The 19,661-nt window shown below is 38.8% G+C and overlaps 1 protein-coding gene and 1 pseudogene across 2 annotated transcripts; both read right to left on the bottom strand.

The window, feature by feature from the left end:
- Nucleotides 1-308: 308 nt before the first annotated feature.
- Nucleotides 309-8,852, bottom strand: LOC111341519 (adipocyte plasma membrane-associated protein-like; annotated as a pseudogene). The gene is made up of 8 exons (XR_015988648.1): nucleotides 8,799-8,852; nucleotides 7,971-8,365; nucleotides 7,089-7,193; nucleotides 6,227-6,351; nucleotides 4,039-4,137; nucleotides 3,112-3,539; nucleotides 2,300-2,487; nucleotides 309-1,627 (listed from the first exon to the last, which is right to left on the bottom strand). The product of XR_015988648.1 is annotated as an adipocyte plasma membrane-associated protein-like (transcript).
- A 2,732-nt stretch (nucleotides 8,853-11,584) lies between these two features.
- On the bottom strand, nucleotides 11,585-18,841 carry LOC111341494 (uncharacterized). The gene is made up of 3 exons (XM_022948478.2): nucleotides 18,531-18,841; nucleotides 15,426-16,245; nucleotides 11,585-14,793 (listed from the first exon to the last, which is right to left on the bottom strand). The coding sequence occupies exons 2-3, from the start codon at nucleotides 16,186-16,188 to the stop codon at nucleotides 12,728-12,730; spliced, it is 2,829 nt and encodes a 942-aa protein (XP_022804213.2). The 5' UTR covers nucleotides 16,189-16,245; nucleotides 18,531-18,841; the 3' UTR covers nucleotides 11,585-12,727.
- Between the last annotated feature and the right edge of the window lie 820 nt (nucleotides 18,842-19,661).

Raw genomic sequence — 19,661 nt, 5'->3', positions numbered from 1 at the left:
ATTTATTAATCTTTTACCAATTTTAATTACAACATACCGCAAGAAAGCGTAACTAAAGTTTCTAGCAGGAACCAAGAGTACTGAAGTTGCGCAACAAGCGACTTGAGTCACGCAAACATGGTTGTTAACATGGAACGCGCATTTCGGTTTTTTTGTTTGTTTGTTTGTCTGTTTTGTTTTCAATCACGTAAAAACATTGTAAAGCGCTTTGTTGGAGGGATTAAATCCTCTTATGATATATATCACACACTTTCATCATATATGAAGGGGCTTTGTGTTGTAGGGCACATTACGATCTAAGAACGAAGTAAACAGGCAAAAATAAAACATTTTACTCAACCACGGAAATTCAACGGGAATGAAAGACTGGAAACTCCAGTTGGAGACGTTCATGAAATTTTAAACAGCTTCCAGCTGAAAAGAAAACATTCGAACAAGAATAAAGATGTTATCCGCTCTATTTCCAACATCAAGTGTTCCGTTGAAAACTGGGCACAGGGGTGTGGCTCACGTGATTTCTAATTAAAAGAACAGCGGGTCTAGGAGAGGGTCGGGTGGTTCGGTCGAGCTCCCTAAATTTTCCTTAGAACGCTGGAAATCATATTTCTGAAGACCTAAACCCTTGACTAAATCCTGGATCCGCCCCTGGTACGGTTTCAATCCGGACCATAGAAAACAAAAATGGTGCATAAGATTTATTCAACTTCTACTTTGTTTTTAATTAATCTTCAGGTTTAAGAAACCAATCGTTTTTCATCCCGGACCAGAGAAAACAAAAATGATGCATGAGATTTATTCAACTTTGGTACTTTGTTTTTAAATCATCTTCAGGACCTTCAGCTTTAGAAAACCAATCGTTTTCTCTACGGCCTTATTTGGGGGGCCCTAAAGGGAGGACCTTCGCACGATTCACGACTACCGGGTATTAAATATAACAAATAACGAATCATGGTAATCAGTATTCCCATTTCACCCTTCACGATAAATAGCATGATAGGGAAAAAAGATCTACTTTCGTTTCTGAAAACCTTAACATCATGAATTTCTTCCTCCTTCATGCCAAGCGTCATTTCCAATGTTTTTCTTCACCTTTTTGTAAGAAGAAGATCAAAGAACTTAACTTATTTGGCACAACTTGTAAAAATACTCAGTGACACTACACAACAAAACATCTAATAAGCTAGACAATTTTGTGTTGCCATCATTCATCAGTCTGCCAAGGAAAGGAGACTGGTAGCTACTCAGGTAGAGCTCCAATAAGGGTCCATAATTCACTTGGAGATTTTTGTAAGACCTCTCAGTTCATCAATCTTTCAAATCGGGCTTGCCAAGGAAAGGAGACTGGTAGCTACTCAGGTAGAGCTCCAATAACGGTAAATATTTTACTTGGAGATTTTAGTGATGCCATTGTTCATCAATCTTTCAACTCCAGCTTGCCAAGGAAAGGAGACTGATGGCTACCCAGGTATGGCACGCCACCATCATCATGTACCCCACTGATATGACCAGGCACAACTCTGCCAGTTGGATCGTGGAAGCTTCTGGTTATACCACCATTTCTATCTAATTCCAGCGTGAGACCATGATTTGGGCCTGCAAAGTCTACTAACCATGGAAGGTAAAACACCTGTAACATCAATTTTAATTGAAAATCAACACAATTCATGTGGCCAAAACACTTCAGTTATGAGCCATAATTGGTTTCCACAAAGAAATTAACTAGATTGGAATCCCAAGAGTGACAACCATCTAATTTCTCCTAAATCACTAACTAAAGAAGCTCTTGCTCATTAAACAAATTCTCTTTATCAGCACCTTAGGAAATGTATGGAGAACAGTATTGAGAATATGCATACTGAAGTGGGAAGTGTTCTTCTGATTCTACCTGGCTTTTTGTCTGGCTTGGGTATCATGTGAAGAATTTTTGCTCTCATTCAGCATAACTTGAGTAAAAGAATCAGGATTTTAATTTAGAAATGAGGAAAGGAGAAAAGTATCCATGTCTGCATGAAAAATAGCTTGGTTACAGCTCAGGTCATTGAAATTCAGCTAGAAAATTCTGTGTAGTAACCTGAGAATTTTCTTATTGCTTATGACCTGAGAAAAATACAGCTGCAGAAGACGCCTTTAATTTACTGGACAGGTGCAATGAAATGACATAAATATCAGAGCAAGGGCTTGTGCTCTTTAAGGAAAAACTTGGACAGATTAAGCAGTCCATAGGCAAATGTAATTTATGGGAGACATTTCTGATATAGGACTATGAGCTGGTAATTAAAGGCACACTGGTAATTCTTACCTTAGCTAAGAAGTTCATGGCTCTGGGGTACGCAAACATCAATAGGTCATCAAAATCTGTAAAAACCATTGACATACCAACCCAGTAGCCTCCAGAGCTACTTGCCTGGGCGAATGTTGTCCGGATATCCAGGGAAGTTGTCAACAAACACTTCTGATTTTCCTTTATGCTCCCCTTTAATGTAATACCTATCACAATTTGTCATTACTGGTAAATGCTGGGTTAGACCTGTAGATTTACTGCAAACTCACTGTCAAACTCAGAAAACCATGTAATTTGGATATATCAACAAAGTTGAAATGGTAAATTAGCCACCGTAACGACTACAAAAGCTGACGTTTTAGAGCGTTAGCCCTTCGTCGGAGCGAATAGAGGAATTGTGGGTTGTGTGTGCTTTTAAAGGCAGAAAATGGAGGTACGTTATTGGTGGGAACATGGCAACGTGAAAAACAAGAGTAAATTAGTGGAATGAAAAACCATGAGAAAACCAGAAAACCATGAACACCTGAAATATCCTCAGAATGTAATTATGTTGAGCGTAAGAGGTCAATTAGACAAGGGAACAGAATGTGCAAAACAAAGCTTTGATGTTTATTTGAAAAGGATCAAGAAGACTGCTAAACAGTCTCATTGTCCCTGGATCCTTCCTGGCTACAACAACCAGCCAAGGAATCATCACAAAGTTTTAGGACAAGATCATTCATTTGAATTAAGCAGGCCGTACAGTGAAATATTGCATGCTAAACTGACCAATCATAGCGTATGCTCTAAGGAAGAGATGTAATAGAGAACAGAACTCTTCATAGACATACTTCATCATCCTTGATGCGGCATATTCCATAACTAGCAAATGGTCCCCCTCTGCCGAAATCTGGACACCATTAGCAAAGTAAAGACCATCCATTAGAAGTTCCATTTTCCCTGTCTTAGGGTGGTATGCCATAAGTCTTCCAGTTTTATCTCCTTCAAAAAATGAATAAGGAGCTTGATGTCTTTGCCACTTAGTGCTTGAATGTGTGAAGTAGATTGTACCATCCTCATCTATGTCCAGATGATTCACAAATCGGAATGGCTTGCCATTAAATCCTGGTGTTGGAGGTAAAAGTGTCCTCACTGCTTTGGTCTCAGGGTTCGCTTCAAGCAAACCAAAAAAGGCATCAGAAAACAATGAGGTTGGTTCCATTTTTGTCAAAGCGCATCCCCAATGGATGACCACATGTGGGCTCAAATTCTAGAGTCCCTGCAGCAGAAATGGACTATTGACACTTAATACATACATTGGTACTACATTGGCACTATATTGGCATTACATGGGTACTGCATTAGCACTATGTTGGCGCCACATATTCAGCATCAACCTCACACACACGGTCTCATTTTTTACCACCTCCCTGGATAAAAATCTCCAGATTAAAAATGTCAGCCAAATTGCTTACTCTAGGATAGATGGTGAGAATCAATCATCATGAAAAATTGCACAAAGTCCCATTTTTGATGACAGAAATTGTATATAATGATCATTACAGAATGTCAAAAATGCCCACCCATAGGCCTATAAGTTTTTAAAATATTTTTGGGCAAAGTGTTCCTGTAAACCCCAGTAAGTACTCACACCTTAAATGCTTGTGTTCATGGCTTTGCCACACTTGAAATCTCTCTTTTCATTTCTAAGGAATCGCTAAATGTGTGACTGCTGATGAGAGCTGGAGAGATCATGCACAAGTCACTGTGATACTCACCACATTCTACCACCTGCTTTCCAGTTCAATAAATTTCCTTCACTTCATCTCCTTCTAGTTTAACAATTCTGCCATCAGCTAAACCAGTGTACTGATTACCTTAATTTAAAAAAAAAAAAAAAAAAAAAAAGGCAGTAGTTCTTTGTAATCTCTTCAGTTTTAGCAAATTATGCTCTGATTTCTTTAGATATAAAGGAAATCACTGTATCTCTGTAAGGGTCAGCTGCATCATCATTTTATATCAAACTAGTAATGTCTGTCATGAAAACGTCATTTGTCTAGGGTCTCAATCTAAGATTAAGGATTATCATTTTCCTTAACTATTCACATCCTAACACCAGTGTGCATATTCTCAATACTATTTACCCATACATTTTCTAAGATGATGGCAGGGAGAATTTTTTTAATAATCAAGGGCTTCTTACGTGGGTGATATTTCCTTTATTCTTGCGTGATTCAGAGGTGATATTGTAAGGAGAAATTGGATGCTGGTCACTCTTATTTCAAAGGGCTAATAATGGTATACTTAACAATTAGTACATATGATGCACGATCCTTGGCAGAAGATAGCACTATTTATGCAATAGCGAAAATCAGACCTGAAAAAAATCAGGCCTGTACGGGATTCGAACCACTGACCTCTGTGATACTAGTGATACTCGTAATAAACCCGTGATTTATCATCACGGGTTTATTACGAATCAACTGAATGGCCTGCTCCCAGTTGGCTTGTTAACTGAATTGGTAGAGCGCTGCACTAGTATCGCAGAGGTCAGTGGTTCGAATCCCGTACAGGCCTGATTTTTTTCAGGTCTGATTTTCGCTATTGCATAAATAGCGCTATCCTCTGCAAAGGATCATGCATCATACATATTTAATACCGCAGTTCAAAATATATGAACTTCATATATTCATTGTATCTGATTTATCATCACAGGTTAATTACAAATCAACTTAACGACCTGCCCCCAGTTGGCTTGTTAGTTCAATTGGTAGAGCGCTGCACTAGTATCACAGAGGTCAGTGGTTCGAATTGCATACAGGCCTGATTTTTTTCAGGTCTGATTTTGGCTATTGCATAAATAGTACTATCTTCTGCGAAGGATTGTGCATCATACGTATTTAATACCGCAGTTCAAAATATATGAACTTCATATATTCATTGTATTAACAATTAGTATATACTAAAACAGCAGATAGCATTGAAGGCACACTCTGATTGGTTAGTCAAACTCCGAATATCCTTTGCTATTTACCTCCAAGCAACTTGGGAAAAAATGGCGTCCCAGTTTGCATCCGTGACAAGCGAAGAAATCACTCAAATTAACGACGAAGCAGTCCATGAAAACACAAAGGAAGCGACTAAATTTGGTTTGGCCGTGTTTAAAGGTGATGGTGTAAGTGTTTTTTACCTGGAGTTTATTGATAAAAACCAATGAGAAAGGTTTTGTTTACAAATGCAAATTAATCTTGCATAACCTCACTTGTTCACTTCTGCCTGTGAAAATGTTGGAATCATTGCTGGAATGTATGAATTAAAATCAATTTCTGGTGGTGTATATTATCTCACTGTTTTAGTTTATACTAATTAAAAACAACTATTCTCCTCGGTGTCAGTGGTTAGCGGTGGATATTTACCTCTCCACTTCGCAGCTCGGTAAATATCCACCACTAACCACCTCCACTTCGGTGAATAGTTGTTAATTATTCCACGAGCGCGCATTGGATATGAGATGATAGATAGCCAATGAAGCGCGTAGCGCTGAGTTGGCTATAATCATCTCATATCCAACAAGCGCGAGTGGAATAATTGTTTTATTAAAAATGTTGAATTAAATTATTAAATTTTATTAAATTTTTGGTTCCCTCTTAATTTTAAGGTGACACATAGGCTTACCATATTTGTAGATTATGGTATATTGGCTGATATACCACAATGGCTAAGCCAATAACAAGCCTTGAATTGCATTATCCAATGATCTAGTTTTTAATAAAAATATATAGGCATGTAGGCAAAGCACAGTATACATGTATTACTAAATTGTACATTGATTTAAAGGTGTTGTTAGAAATGTTTGTGATCTTGGTAACTAAAATACTTCACCACAAACAGACTTCTGAGCTCAGTTTCTTTAAATACTTTTACAGCCCTGCCCACCAACTCAGTCAATAAGTACATCATATTTACCTTTGCTATCAACAGCCAAAGATTCAGGTCTAAGCACTTTTCCCTCAAACAGCCTTTCTGTATTTGTTAAAATACTGTTAACTTCCAGTGCTCCCTCAAACTTTGGAGTCTTCTTTTCAAAAGTGCTACTTGATACAAAAAAACATTGATGAGAAAACAAAATCTGAAAGAAGAGAAAATTAATGCCGCCTTGATCTAACTCTTAGGAGGGGAACCATGCACACTTTGATCTTACCATCTGATGACAATTGCAACTCCAATAACAATCAGAACACGCTCCTTGCAAACGCAGGCACACCAATTGTAAGGTGAGCTTGGTGGAACTGTGGCAAACAAAGAATTGCCAAGGCTAACCCTTTCACTTCCAAGATCTCCTTACTGATTCTCCTTACTGTCTGCCATACAGTTCATATGATGTTAGTTTGGAGAATTTTGTATTTAATCAACCTAAAATCCCCTAATTGATATTTTTCTTCATTCTCATCAGTTGTCTGCTTGGTATAGTATTGATATTGTAAGGAGAAATTCTGTCTTGGTCACTCATGAGAGTTTAAGGGCTGAGACAGAGAAACTTGCCAGAAATCTTGAAGGAAGCATCTAAGAAAGAGGTTATCAACCTGGGTGTGGCTCAAGGTTACTTCAATATTAGAACTACATAAGATATGAAAAAAAAAAAAAAAAAAAAAAAAAAAAAAAAAAAAACGGCCAATAAGTGGTACTTGGAAGTGAAATACGTTAGACTGCTTACTGATTTTGCTTTTCCATTTGATCACTATATGTGGGATAAAAATCCATAAAACCCGCGTTCCATTCAATTATTCTATTGCAATCAAATCAATTAGTGATCATCTAAGTAGGTTACCTGTTAAAGACTGGATCAATTGGAGATGGTATGAAGAAGAACAAGATGTCAAGAAAACTCAGAATCAGTAGCACCAAGGTAGTAAAGATGGCTGTAACGCTTCTCCTGTGTACAGAATATAATTTAACGACAAGTTCTGTTGAGTTTTTCAAAACACTGAAAAATTGATTTCTGCCTATCATCTACACCAATTTCTCGAAGAGTTACTTCACCTCGAAAATGCTTCTACTCAATCGTAAAAACGTTCACAGCAAACTCACAGCAGAAATTATGAGTTCTGTAGAACACATGAAAATCCCTTGCAACGTCACGTCAAGATCGGGGACTACGTTACGATTACGTCACGGCGCTATCCGAAATAGGACTAAAACCACAGTTAGCAGTACGTACTAAAATTTGACGGAACCGTTCAAAGTCCGGCAGAAAAAAACATTAAGAATCTTTCGGAAAATAATTTTGCAAAAGATCGCTTAAGAATCAGAGAACTGGCAAGCTCAAAATACATTAAAATATGTACAACTAAACGACTTACCATGTTTATAAAATATTTTTCTGACCAATACATTGAGTTTTAGGAGTACAGTGGAACCCGGAAGGGGACATGCCATAGTGTCCGCATTAAGCGGGCTCTCAGAGAAAACGTCAGGGACACGTGTTTTATTTATGTATAAAGACCAAAGCAAACAATTTTTCGAGAAAACGTTTAATTTCTTAATTGTAACAGTAACAAGTTCATCCTAAAGAAACCTCACGATCATTTATCATAATCTCCGAGTAAAATCGTTTAAGTTTTGTACAAAAAAAAAAGGACATGTATTGTTATTCAAACAGGCATGACTGTGGATTCATTTGAAAATGTCTGTGACTTTACTTTGTACTGACGCTTTTAGTTTGCGACTCAGCCAAGTGGACTGAATATTAGACAGAACCTTTGAAAGGTCATTCGCCGTTTCTGATAGGTTTTCACCGGTAAGATATTCAGTCACGTCCTCCAGTATTACCATAGCTTCTTTCAGTGATTTGACTCTAGGCTCCTTTGACGCGGCATTGACCTCAATAATATCCTCATCACTTTCGTCGTCTGGTAGATTCTCAGAAGTGGATGCGGATAGACTGGAGAAAAATTCCTCCTCCCAGTTAGCGGTCATCTCGGCGCACGTTGGCAGAGTAGAATCTGCTTTTAAGGCTTCACCTCCGGAAGGTACATCTGTGCCAGATACGCAACTTGCATCGCGTAACAATGAGTTCATCTGCACCAAGTCACTATCTTCTAGTTCCTGGAATGGATCAGATTCTTGGTGTTCCTCAGGATGAAACTAGAGATTCGTCTTCCGAAAGAAAACCAGCCTTTATAAAGCATTTCTTAATAGTTGATTCTGACGCGTTTTCCCAGGCTTGGGAAATCCACCTAATGGCTTGGAGTAAATCCACAGACTTGGACACCTCAGTTTTGCTAACGACATGTGTCAGCATCAGTCAGGGTTTCATGTATTTTAGCTTGAATGTTTGAATTATTCCAAGATCAAGAGGCTGGAGTCTGGGTGTACAATAGACAGTGTTCAGATAACCAGTGTCCGTAAAGCGGGGTTGACAATATATGAGAGTTTGTGACTAGGGACACAAAAAAGTGTCCGTTGTCCGTATTATCTGGTGTCCGTATAAAGCGGGTTAATTTTAGAGAAAATATATGAGTTTTTTGTCGGGACAAACGAAACTGTCCGTATTAAGCGGGTGTCCGTAGAGCGGGGTTCCACTGTACTCCATTTAGGTACTCCATGGAGTATGGGCTCTGCGTTTTGTCGCCTCTCCGCGAGAGACTAATAATGCAAATAGCATCGACGCTAGTTATTCTTCGTTGAAATTAAGTCAGTCACTAGGTATCGTGCTAATAAAACGGGCCATGCTTGTGAAAACTTCAAAACCATCGAGAATCTGAAAACCAAGCTTTGTAGTTTTGAATTTAACACCTGAATTTGGCGGAATTAACTGACCTAAACAGAGTATTTGTAAGGTGTAAAAGTGAAAGTGATTCAATCAGCAAAGGCAACACTCATTCCCAAGACATTTCAATTCAATTTTGAGCTTAAGAGTGATGAGCAATGAAAGGGTATTAAGCCTCCTTATTCCCTTAAGATAAAAAGAAAAAACAGTCAGACAAACAAACTAAAGCTCAAAGACATTCAACGAGATTCAAACTACATCGAACTTTCCGTAACATCGCAACCGAAACTATGCAAAACAGCAGAAGTTTCGAGTAATACCCAAGTATGCTCCACTCGTCACCACTGTATTGAATCCATTAGGGATTTGATACCTGGGATGTGAAAAGTTATTGGTTTTTCAGTTGCGGTTTTCGGTTTTGAATGATTTTTTCTACGGTTTTGCCCCTTTTAATAGACCTAAATGACCTCCTAAGGGAGGAATGCGCTCAGTGCTGGTTTTTTTCACTGAGGTTGATCTACAGAAATTAGCGAATTGCTGAGAATAGTTCCTATACGAAATTCGCCCCATAGAGAATTGCACACAAATCTTGGAGACAGGCCTCTTTTAACCCTTTAACCCCCATAACTGATCAGGACAGAATTTCTCCATACAATATCGAGACAAAATCCAACAGTTAAATGATGAGAATATCAGTAGGAATCTAAGATATAGTATCATTGAACAGTTTTCTCTTATAAATTTTTTTTCGGAGGTGACAGATTGTACTGTAATGTGACATTGATAAACATTTAAAACATATTGCTCCCTTCTTGTCATGTTCTGTTTCTTGAAAAGAAAACGGCAGGAAAAATTTATTCCCGACAGAACTTTTGTTGAACTTGAACTGTGAAAAAATATGATGCGTCAAAACACAAGAAAAGAAGACAACTGCAAATGTTATGCATGGTAGTAAGCTAGGTTATCTTCCTGCACAGATCGCTTGTTTTATTCTTTTTGCTTTTAAATCTTGCCTTGTAAATTGCACTATTTCCTCAAACTGCGTAACCTTTAGTCACTGCCTTTTTTACAATTTTCTGTTTCCACACTTCTGTTGTCACTATGAGTACCTCTCACAGTTCTCCAAGAGTCTAAAGCAGGTAAACACTTATCCAGAATTCAAAAAAGAAACAGGAACCCAAACAGATAATGTCATTCCGGGTCATAGATAAGTTAAACCCTTTACTCCCATGAGCGACCAAGACAGGACTTCTCCTTAAAATGTCAGTACAAAATCAAACAGACAAGTAAGAAGAATAAAGAATATGGATTGAGGAACTAATTAACAAATGGTAAACAACACAGCGTACACTATTGAGTTATGGATGCACGCGAAAGAAGCGTAAGAGTCGCGCGAGGCGATAGCCGAGAGCGACTCTATCTTCTTGAGTGCTTAGCAACCTCCCGCGTGCATCCATAACTCAATAGCTTACGCTGTGGTGTTTACCATTTGTTTTATAACATAACATTGATACATTGTAACAAGAGTTCCCTTTTATTTAACAAATCTTACGTGATCAGAAAAAACAAGCGCGCGCGGAAAAATAGTCTTAGCATTTGCTCACGTCAGCAGCATACACCCATGGGCAAATAGTAGATGCTGAATTAACCAATCAGAGCGCGCGCTTTGCTTTAGTTATGTTATAATTAACAATTATTCCACGAGCGCGCGTTGGATATGAGATGATAGATAGCCAACGAGGTGCGTAGCGCCGAGTTGGCTATAATCATCTCATATCCAACAAGCGCGAGTGGAATAATTGTTTTATTAAAAACGTTAAATTAAATTAAATTTTATTCCATTTTTAGCTCCCTTTTAATTTTAATCTGACACGTACGCTTGCCATATTTGTAGATTATGGTATATTGGCTGATATACCATAATGGCTAAGCCAATAAAAAGTCTTGAATTGCATTATCCAATGATCTAGTTTTTAATAATTAACAATTATTCCACGAGTGCGCGTTGGATATGAGATGATAGAAAGCCAACGAGGCGCGTAGCGCCTCGTTGGCTATAATCATCTCGTATCCAACAAGCGCGAGTGGAATGATTGTTTTATTAAAAAAAACGCCCCCAAGATATTAGACGAACTTCTCGACTTTATTTTGTAAGAAGAAACCGGATGTTACAATGTACAGATATTAGATTATGGTATATTGGCTCATATACCATAATGGCTAAGCCAATAAAAAGTCTTGAATTGCATTATCCAATGATCCAGTTTTTAATAATAATTGACTCAAAACCAATTCTTTGAACTAACATCATGTGAATCATATGGGAGAAAGAAAGGAGAATTTCCAAGGAGATCTTAGGAGTGAAAGAGTTTTAATCGTACTTAGTCTTAAGAGATGCTCTAGCACCTTCTCCCACTCACCATCCTGATACCCCCAGATTAGTTTATAAGGCTTCTAAATTTCGTTTAGAACCTTCCAATATACTTCACGTAAATTTCTACATCAAAACAATCATCTTTTTTAAATTCACTCGGAATGAAAAAAAAAATAGACAGTTAAACTAAAACTAATTTTATTTACATACTGCAAAAGTACACTCCTCTTCCAGAAATTGATCGAAAACTGGAAAACCCGTGTTTAAATTCAATAACAATGAACTAATTAGCCTTTTTTTTTCTATACCGTACGAAATAAAGGACAATATATGTCCTATTTTCTCAAATTTTATTTTACTTAGATTGGAATAGATGGAAAAAAGTCTTTCGATGTCATCTTCAATGCATATTTTTTAATGTTAAAAAAATACCTGAGAAAAGTGACTGATGGTTTCTCTCTGCCTTCATTTTGTTTTGACAAAAAGAAATATTCAATGGTATAATTTTCACACTCTAAAAAAACCCTACAACGGTTTTTCAGATAAACAGGGGATTTTCTCTGCATTTGTTGTCTCTAACTAGTAATGGAACAAATACATCACCTTACGCTCTGCTGAAAGAAATTTTTCTAAATGAGTTGTGTAGGTGCATTTAGCCAGAATAATCCATTACCGTCAATTTGAACACTTTGACAACGCACTCATGAGTAAACGCTGCACAAAAAGCCTCGCCAATATTCAAAAGCATTGTCTAGACATTATGAGAAATCATCAAATGAGTCTGAGTTGCAGCGAAGTAAACATGATCAGTTATCCCTAAGTGAACTTGTATAGATTGCTCACGATTTCTTGCTTCAAAAACTGTATATACAAATACTCATTTAGTACAATTAGCCGGCCTAAAAATTGTCCAAGAAAAAAAACGTGTCCATGGCAGTACAAAAGACTGCAAAGAGCTCCACTCTCCTCGCTCGTTCCTCCCTTGACCCACGGCCCTCTAAAACTTGCATCCTATTTTTACTGTCAATAATTAGCCCCTTATATTTATGCTTAGATGCGGAAGTCTATTATCCAGTTCATAACTTCTTTTAAATGTCACGGGCACGCTGTTTAGACTAAAGAGCTACACTCAACTTTCCTAGTTTTCCCAATGTCTTCGCCATTGAAGCGTTTCTTTGAGCTGTGTACGAGTGTTCCTTGCCGAACGACTTGCTTCTGATTTCATGAGCACGCTGTTTAGACTATCAAGCTGATATATAATCACCTAAGGAATCGATAAGGAACGTTTTGTGACGCTCAGAGAATGCTAACTTTGACCCGTGTATCAGTGTTCCCCGCCGAACAACTTGTGTCTAATGTCTAGGGCACGTTGTTCAGATTTCTGAGCTGATGCAAAATCGCCTAAGGAATGCTGTGTAACCCCCAAGGATTGGCAACTTTGAGCTGTGTCTGAGTGTTCCTCGCCAAGTAACTTCCGTCTGATGTCCAGGGCTCGCTGTTTAGACTGAAGGGCTGATGAATGATCACCTAAGGAATGTTCCGTTACGCCCAAGGAATGGTAACTTTGAGCTGTGTCTGGGTGTTCCTCGCCAAACAGCTTTCTTCTAAGGTTAAGGGCTCGCTGTTTAGACTGAAGGGCTGATGTATGATCACCTAGGGCGTGTTGTGTGACTCCCAAGGCTCCGTAACTTTTGGCTGTGTCTGAGTGTTCCTCGCCAAGCAACTTCCGTCTGATATCCAGGGCTCGCTGTTTAGACTGAAGGGCTAATGAATGATCACCCAAGGAATGTTCCGTTACGCCCAGGAAATGGTGACATTGAGCTGTGTCTAAGTGTTCCTCGCTAAACAACTTCCTTCTAACGTCAAGGACTCGCTGCTTAGACTGATGAGCTGATGTATGATCACCTAAGGAATGTTGTGTGGCCCCAAGAGAATCGTAACTTTGGGCTGTGTGTGAGTGTTCCTCGCCTAGTAGCTTTCTTCTGATGTCAAGGGCTCGCTGTTTAGACTGAAGGGCTGATGTATGATCACCTAAGGAATGTTGTGTGACCGCCAGAGAATCGTAACTTTGGGCTGTGTCTGAGTGTTCCTCGCCAAACAACTTTCTCCTGTTGTCAAGGGCTCGCTGTTTAGACTGAAGGGCTTGTGTATAATCACCCAGGGAATGTTGTGTGGACCCCAGAGAATCGTAACTTTGGGCTGTGTTTGGGTGTTCCTCGCCAAACAGTTTTCGTGTGATATCTAGGGCACACTGGAAGGACTGAAGAGCTGATACAACATCACCCAAGCAATGTTGTGTAGCCCCCAGAGAATGGTAACTTTGAGCTGTGTCTGAATACTCTTCACCGAATAACTTTCTTCTGATGTCAAGGGCAAGCTGAAAAGACTCAAGAGCGGATGTATGATCACATATGGACTGTTGTGTGGCCCCCACAGAATCGTAACTTCTGGCTGTGTATGAGTGTTCCTCGCCGAACAGCTCTCTCCTAATGGCAAGGGCTCGCTGTTTAGACTGAAGGGCTGATATGTAATCACCTAGGGAATGTTGTGTGGCCCCAAGAGAATCGTAACTTTGAGCTGTGTCTGAGTGTTCCTCGCCTAGTAGCTTTCTTCTGATGTCAAGGGCTCGCTGTTTAGACTGAAGGGCTGATTTATGATCACCTAAGGAATGTTGTGCGGCCCCCAGAGAATAGTAACTTTGGGCTGTGTCTGAGTGTTCCTCGCCAAACAACTTTGTTCTGATGTCAAGGGCACGCTTTGCAGACTCAAGAGCTGATGCATGATCACCTATGGACTGTTGTGTGGCCCCCAGAGAATCATAACTTCTGGCTGTGTCTGAGTGTTCCTCGCCAAACAGCTTTCTTCGGTTGTCAAGGGCTCGCTGTTTAGACTGAAGGGCTGATGTATTATCACCTAAGGAGTGTTGTGTGGCTCCCAGAGAATCGTAACTTTGTGCTGTTTCTGAGTGTTCCTCGCCACGAAGCTTTCTTATGATGCCAAGGGCTCGCTGTTTGGACTCAAGAGCTGATGTATAATCACCTATGGACTGTTGGGTGACCCCCAAGGAAAGGTAACTTTGAGCTGTATCTGAGTGTTCTTCGCCGAACAACTTTCGCCTAATATCCAGGGCACGCTTTGCAGACTCAAGCGCTGATGCATAATCATCTAAGAAATACTGTGTGACCCCCAAAATATAGTAACTTTGGGCTGTGTCTGAGTTTTCCTCGCCAAACAACTTTCTTATGTTGTCCAAGGCACGCTTTGCGGACTCAAGAGCTAATACATAATCACCTGACTTGAGATGTGAAACTACAGTTGAAATTTCGTTCGTCCAGAGGCTTCTTGGTGAACAAGCGTTTTCTTTCCGTTTCCTTTCTCGGTCAACAACATCTATAGACAGTGAGGAAGTATTCTTAGTTAGGTTAATGGATGTCACATTCTCCGTGTAAATTTCGAACAAAAATAATGATCAAAGACCTCTTACTGTGCTATGTACTTAGGGATATTCATATTTATTTCAAACCCTTTAGTGATGTTCCCCCTTTGAGTGGCTTGAGAACATAATATCATTTTGAGGAATATTTCATAAATAACGAATTAGTCAAACGTAAATAAATTTTCACGCAACTAAGGAAAAAACACTTGAGAGAAACTCTCTTTTATTCAGTTAATAACTGTTGCTGATCAGGCTACATCCCCGCCCCTAAATAAAACCTTATGAAAATCAATCGTTCCCTGGGGAGATAGTGGTTAATTATCAGGCAATTATGGTAAAAAAAAATAAGAAGCCGTTCACGATTTTTCCCTTTTAGAGCTCCGCACACATCAAGCAAGGCAGTTATAATTGTTATGAAGTTCCCAGCATTCTCTAATAAAGGTTAGAACCCTGACGAGCCTTAGTTTAAAAAGCCACAGGGATATACATTAACAGTTAAACCTTGTGCCTACTTTACAACTTTCTTCTGGACATGAACACAGTTTTATGTTTTAATAGAACTGACATGGTTTTAAAGTTTATTTACCTGCCACCATCTTCAGCATGTCGTCTTTAGTTGCCATAGCTTCCATTTTCAAGGCCATGGCATTCACACCTGAGCTGATGCCCTCCAGTTGATGCTGCTGTTGTTGAAGGAAACTTACATAAGCTCGATATTCCTCTTTGATACGTTCTTCTAGTTTACGAACCTCATTTGTGGGAAATTCTGACTCTGTTAAACCACTTATGCCATCAATAAGGTCCGTTTTGACACCAAGAGCTTTAAATGCGTCTTTAGCGTGCTGCACGTACTGGTCAAAGGTGGCTTTAACAATTTCAGAAGTGTGTGAGTGACAAAGCGAATTTCTTAAAAGTCGAAGCTGATCAATCGCGAGTGCAACCGTTTCAGCATTGTTTCCACTCGGGCTGGTCATCGATGCATGGAACACTCCATGAGCCAGTTTTCGAGGTTTCACAAACAGCTCACCAAGTGTCTTGTGATGACCTCCACTGTCGGGCAAAGCAAAGGACTTGGCGTAGATGGTGGCCTGGAACAGAGCGGTACAATCCCATTCTTCACAGGAGACATTTGTGGGAACTTTGGTTTTGCCAGGGCCACCCTCTGAAGTAAGAAATAAGTTTCTAACCGCAGTGGAGTCATCCCACAGTTGATGACCGGGAAGATGTGTCAAGCTGTTGTCCCACATGGACTTGAACGTCTGACGTAAGGCTTTTGGGAACTCATTGAGAGCAATGGAGGCAAATTTGAAATAGTTTAACTGCTCTTCTCGAAATGGTTGTAGCTCCATTTTGTTTTAGTGGCAGTCTCTGAGGCGATAAACCATGCCTTTTTAAATCTTGGTAATCTAAAGAACGGTATGGATTGGCAACTGATTAAATAATCTCAATTTTATTTATTTTAAAGACCATGGTACTCTTACAGAAAATTTATTGGTTATATATTTGTATTGGTTTATATATTTAGCAATTATAAGGCATTTTAATTGAAATGGTATTTTCAGTAGAGTTCTTAGATCATTACATTTACATGTACTCGGTATAAAACGCTACACATTCGTTCCGGCATTAATCTTCATATTGCCGTAGATGCACTGTAGTGACATTTTCAAATTGCCTTTTATTCAGAGATTGAATTATCTATTGGGATACTTTATATTGCACATCCAGTCATTTAAGACAAAGCCATGTTTTCATAATTTGATCGGAAGTAGGATATTGCAGTAAAATGTTAACGACGACTTTGATGCTGTGAAACTCTGACCCTCAGTTAAAAAACAACGTTTCTCAAATGCACGGGGATGTTATCAGCCAACAAACTAAGGGAAGAACGCACTCAAAGTTGTTTTTTTTTCACGGAAGATGGCTGTTTGATTCACAGATATTCAAGACTTGTACAATACATACATGTCAGTGCCCTGGTTTCGATTTTTTTGCTAAAGAGATAACGATTTTTTTTTTACTCATCAACGTTACAATAAAATTAAAATTCTCTTCGCCGTCACTGTTATCATCAACTCCTTGAGATCTGTCATATTATACAAATTTAATCATTTGGTGTAAGAACGTCATCGCAAACAAAGTTCATTTTGTGGACCCCACAAGGTTTTGCTTGACATGCCATGGACAACTGGATGTGAAATCAGTCACATGAAACTACGAAATTGCATCAAAATTGTTTACTCGGCATAGAACTAAAAACAAACCTTAATTGAAGATTGTAGGGTAGAAGCTGTGGCAAAATAACCCCTTTCCTTTTACAAACAAAGCATGCAAAGTCAACCGGAAAAATGGGATAATTGTTAGCCACGGCTCCAACAAAATCACCGTACCCTGTCGCATAAAATAAAAGCGAATCAAAACCGGCGACTTAAATAATCTAACTACGTGGACATATAAGGTCTTCACTCTTCAGATAGGTTTACTGCTCATTCTCACCAACATACAAACTTGAGATTTTCTTTGCCGTCAGTGACATTTTGCACTTGAGCTTCTATTGACAACTTATGTGCAACCAGTCGTAACAAAAATTAAAACGCAGCAGTGACTGACCATTCTTCGTTCAAAATTAAATACTGAATATTTGAAAGTGGGTGCATGGCGTTAGCTGTTGTGTACTCTGCGAGTTTTTGTTTTGTTTAGTTTTTTTTTTTTTTTTTTTTGCATAACTACCCCGCACTCAATTTCACAAATTTACATTCATTTCCTTAGCTGTTTTGTCCAAGTCAACACTAATTTCGCTCTTAACACGATTTACTTATCAACTTGTAGTTAAAAATCCTTCAAAATCCTCCAGCAACAGTAAGACAACAATGATACGAAAATGCTTGTAAAAATGGAAATGTCGAGGTATAATCTTCTTGTCGAGAAAGATTACTCATCTCATTGGTAAAAATCCTCTACCAGATTGCCTGACGATGTGCAATTTTTTTTAGAGATTCCGCAACTGAAAATTTGGCCAAAAACCATCTTCTATTGTACCAGTAAAACAAAAAGCTAATATGAAAACAGCAATAAATTGCAGTTTCTGAGCCTATAGAAAGTACAGCTATTGCTCAGTAAAATACAAGTTCTTTTTATCGTCGTCGCAGAGTTTTGCCAGACACCTTGGACAATTGCATGTGAAATCAGTCGTTTGAAACAACCGAGTAACTCAGCTTTAAACTTGAATCAGTTCTCAGGTATTGTGTTGAAATAGCGGGCTGTGCTTTTAAAAACTTTAGTACTAGTGAGAATCTGAAGAACTAAGCCTTGCACTCTTGAATGTAAAACCTGAGTTTGGTGCGGGAATTAAGTTAGACAACAAACGATGCATGTTTTGAAACTGAAAGTGATTCAATAAGCAGAACCAACATCCATCTCTTAGCCACTTAACACAATTTTTGAGCTTAAAATGAACCACGAAACAGTGTTATGTCTCATTACTACCTTGAAAACAAACAAGCAAACTGAACCTCCACAACATTCGACGAGATTTATACGACAATCAATTTTTCGAAGCATATCGATCAATTTGAAATAATGGAGTGTCGCAACCTATCGTCTTTCAGTCTTGGAAATTGCAGTTCAGTGGAAACTTTGATGCGTCATCTGTTGACTAAACGAGAAACCTTATTTTTTAAATTAGAATTACCTTATTCGAAGATTGTGGGTTGGAAGCTGTCGTTAAATGGCTTCTTAGGGACAAAAAACTATGAGATGTCGTTCTTGTAGAAGTACGCAAAGTCAACAACTCGATGGAAAATTTGTGAGCAAGAGCTCCACCAACAACTCACTGTACCGTGTCGTAATCGCATGACAGCAGTTCGCTAGTGGTGGTGGCCTGTTGTCATGCAAATAACAATTTTATACTGCTGATGGTCTTTCAATTTAAGAAAAAAAACGCTCTTAGCAAGCCTGATCTCTCTTGGAGTGAAGTAAATTCACTTAAAAACCAGAAGTGGGTTCGCGCCAAGTTCACGTCGCTACAGAAAATATAGACTTACATCAGAGTTGTGGACGAAAAGCGCGGCTTTGAGCGGATTATGGATGCGTGTAATCTGTTCTTAACTTGGAAGTACATATTTCTATAAAAAAAAAAAACAAACAAAGTGATCACAAGGCTTTTGGTTGTGAGGTCAGTCATTGCGAAACGATTTGGGTAACAAATTCCAAAACTAGCTCGGGACGAACTTAAGAAAAGTTTGAACTTTTCGCGCGTAAAGGAGGGGCGTTTTGCTAAGGGAGAGATAAAAATGGTGGGGTCCCGCTCAGTTTTATGAAAGACTTTCAGAATGATAAGATAATATCATTAGCAATCAAAGTACCGTTTAGGGGTTAAAAGTAGTTAAATTAGAGAAACGCTATCGTCCTTTTCATATAGAATTAAAAGTTGGGATTTTAGAGCGTGTTTAAAATTGGCGCACTTTTGACTGTTGTTCAAAACTCTTTATGTCCAACAGAAGTATCCCGTCCTCGTTATTTCCTACAGCCCCCCTCCCTTTAGCGATATTTCCTCGACCGTTCTCTATCAGAAAGCCCACTGTTTTCTCTGTAAGAGAGTCGTTTTCGTTGAATAAATGTCCTTCCAGCCAGCTTTCAGCCTTCCTGACAATTCCGGTTCACGAAAACAAATGCTCAGATGAAAGATTTAACTAAATTCAATATGATTAAGGATCAGGTTTTGTTAAACAACGACAAACTTTAAAAGAGCAACCCATAGCCTTTACTTCAAAGGCAAGGACACTGTGCCGTTTGATTGTGTTAAAATGTAACATGTAGAATG

Source organism: Stylophora pistillata, chromosome 6 (genome assembly GCF_964205215.1).
Source record: "Stylophora pistillata chromosome 6, jaStyPist1.2, whole genome shotgun sequence".
NCBI lineage: Eukaryota > Metazoa > Cnidaria > Anthozoa > Scleractinia > Pocilloporidae > Stylophora > Stylophora pistillata.
Note: the sequence above shows the minus strand (reverse complement) of the source record. Positions and strands in the feature narration are given on the sequence as shown.

Bases quoted from the DNA above. Each gene is read 5' to 3' on its own strand.
- LOC111341494 (XM_022948478.2), bottom strand. From the start codon at position 16,188: ATGGAGCTACAACCATTTCGAGAAGAGCAGTTAAACTATTTCAAATTT. The intron at 14,794-15,425 runs GTAAATAAACTT...CACTGTCTATAG, and splicing joins CATGCTGAAGATGGTGGCAG to ATGTTGTTGACCGAGAAAGG.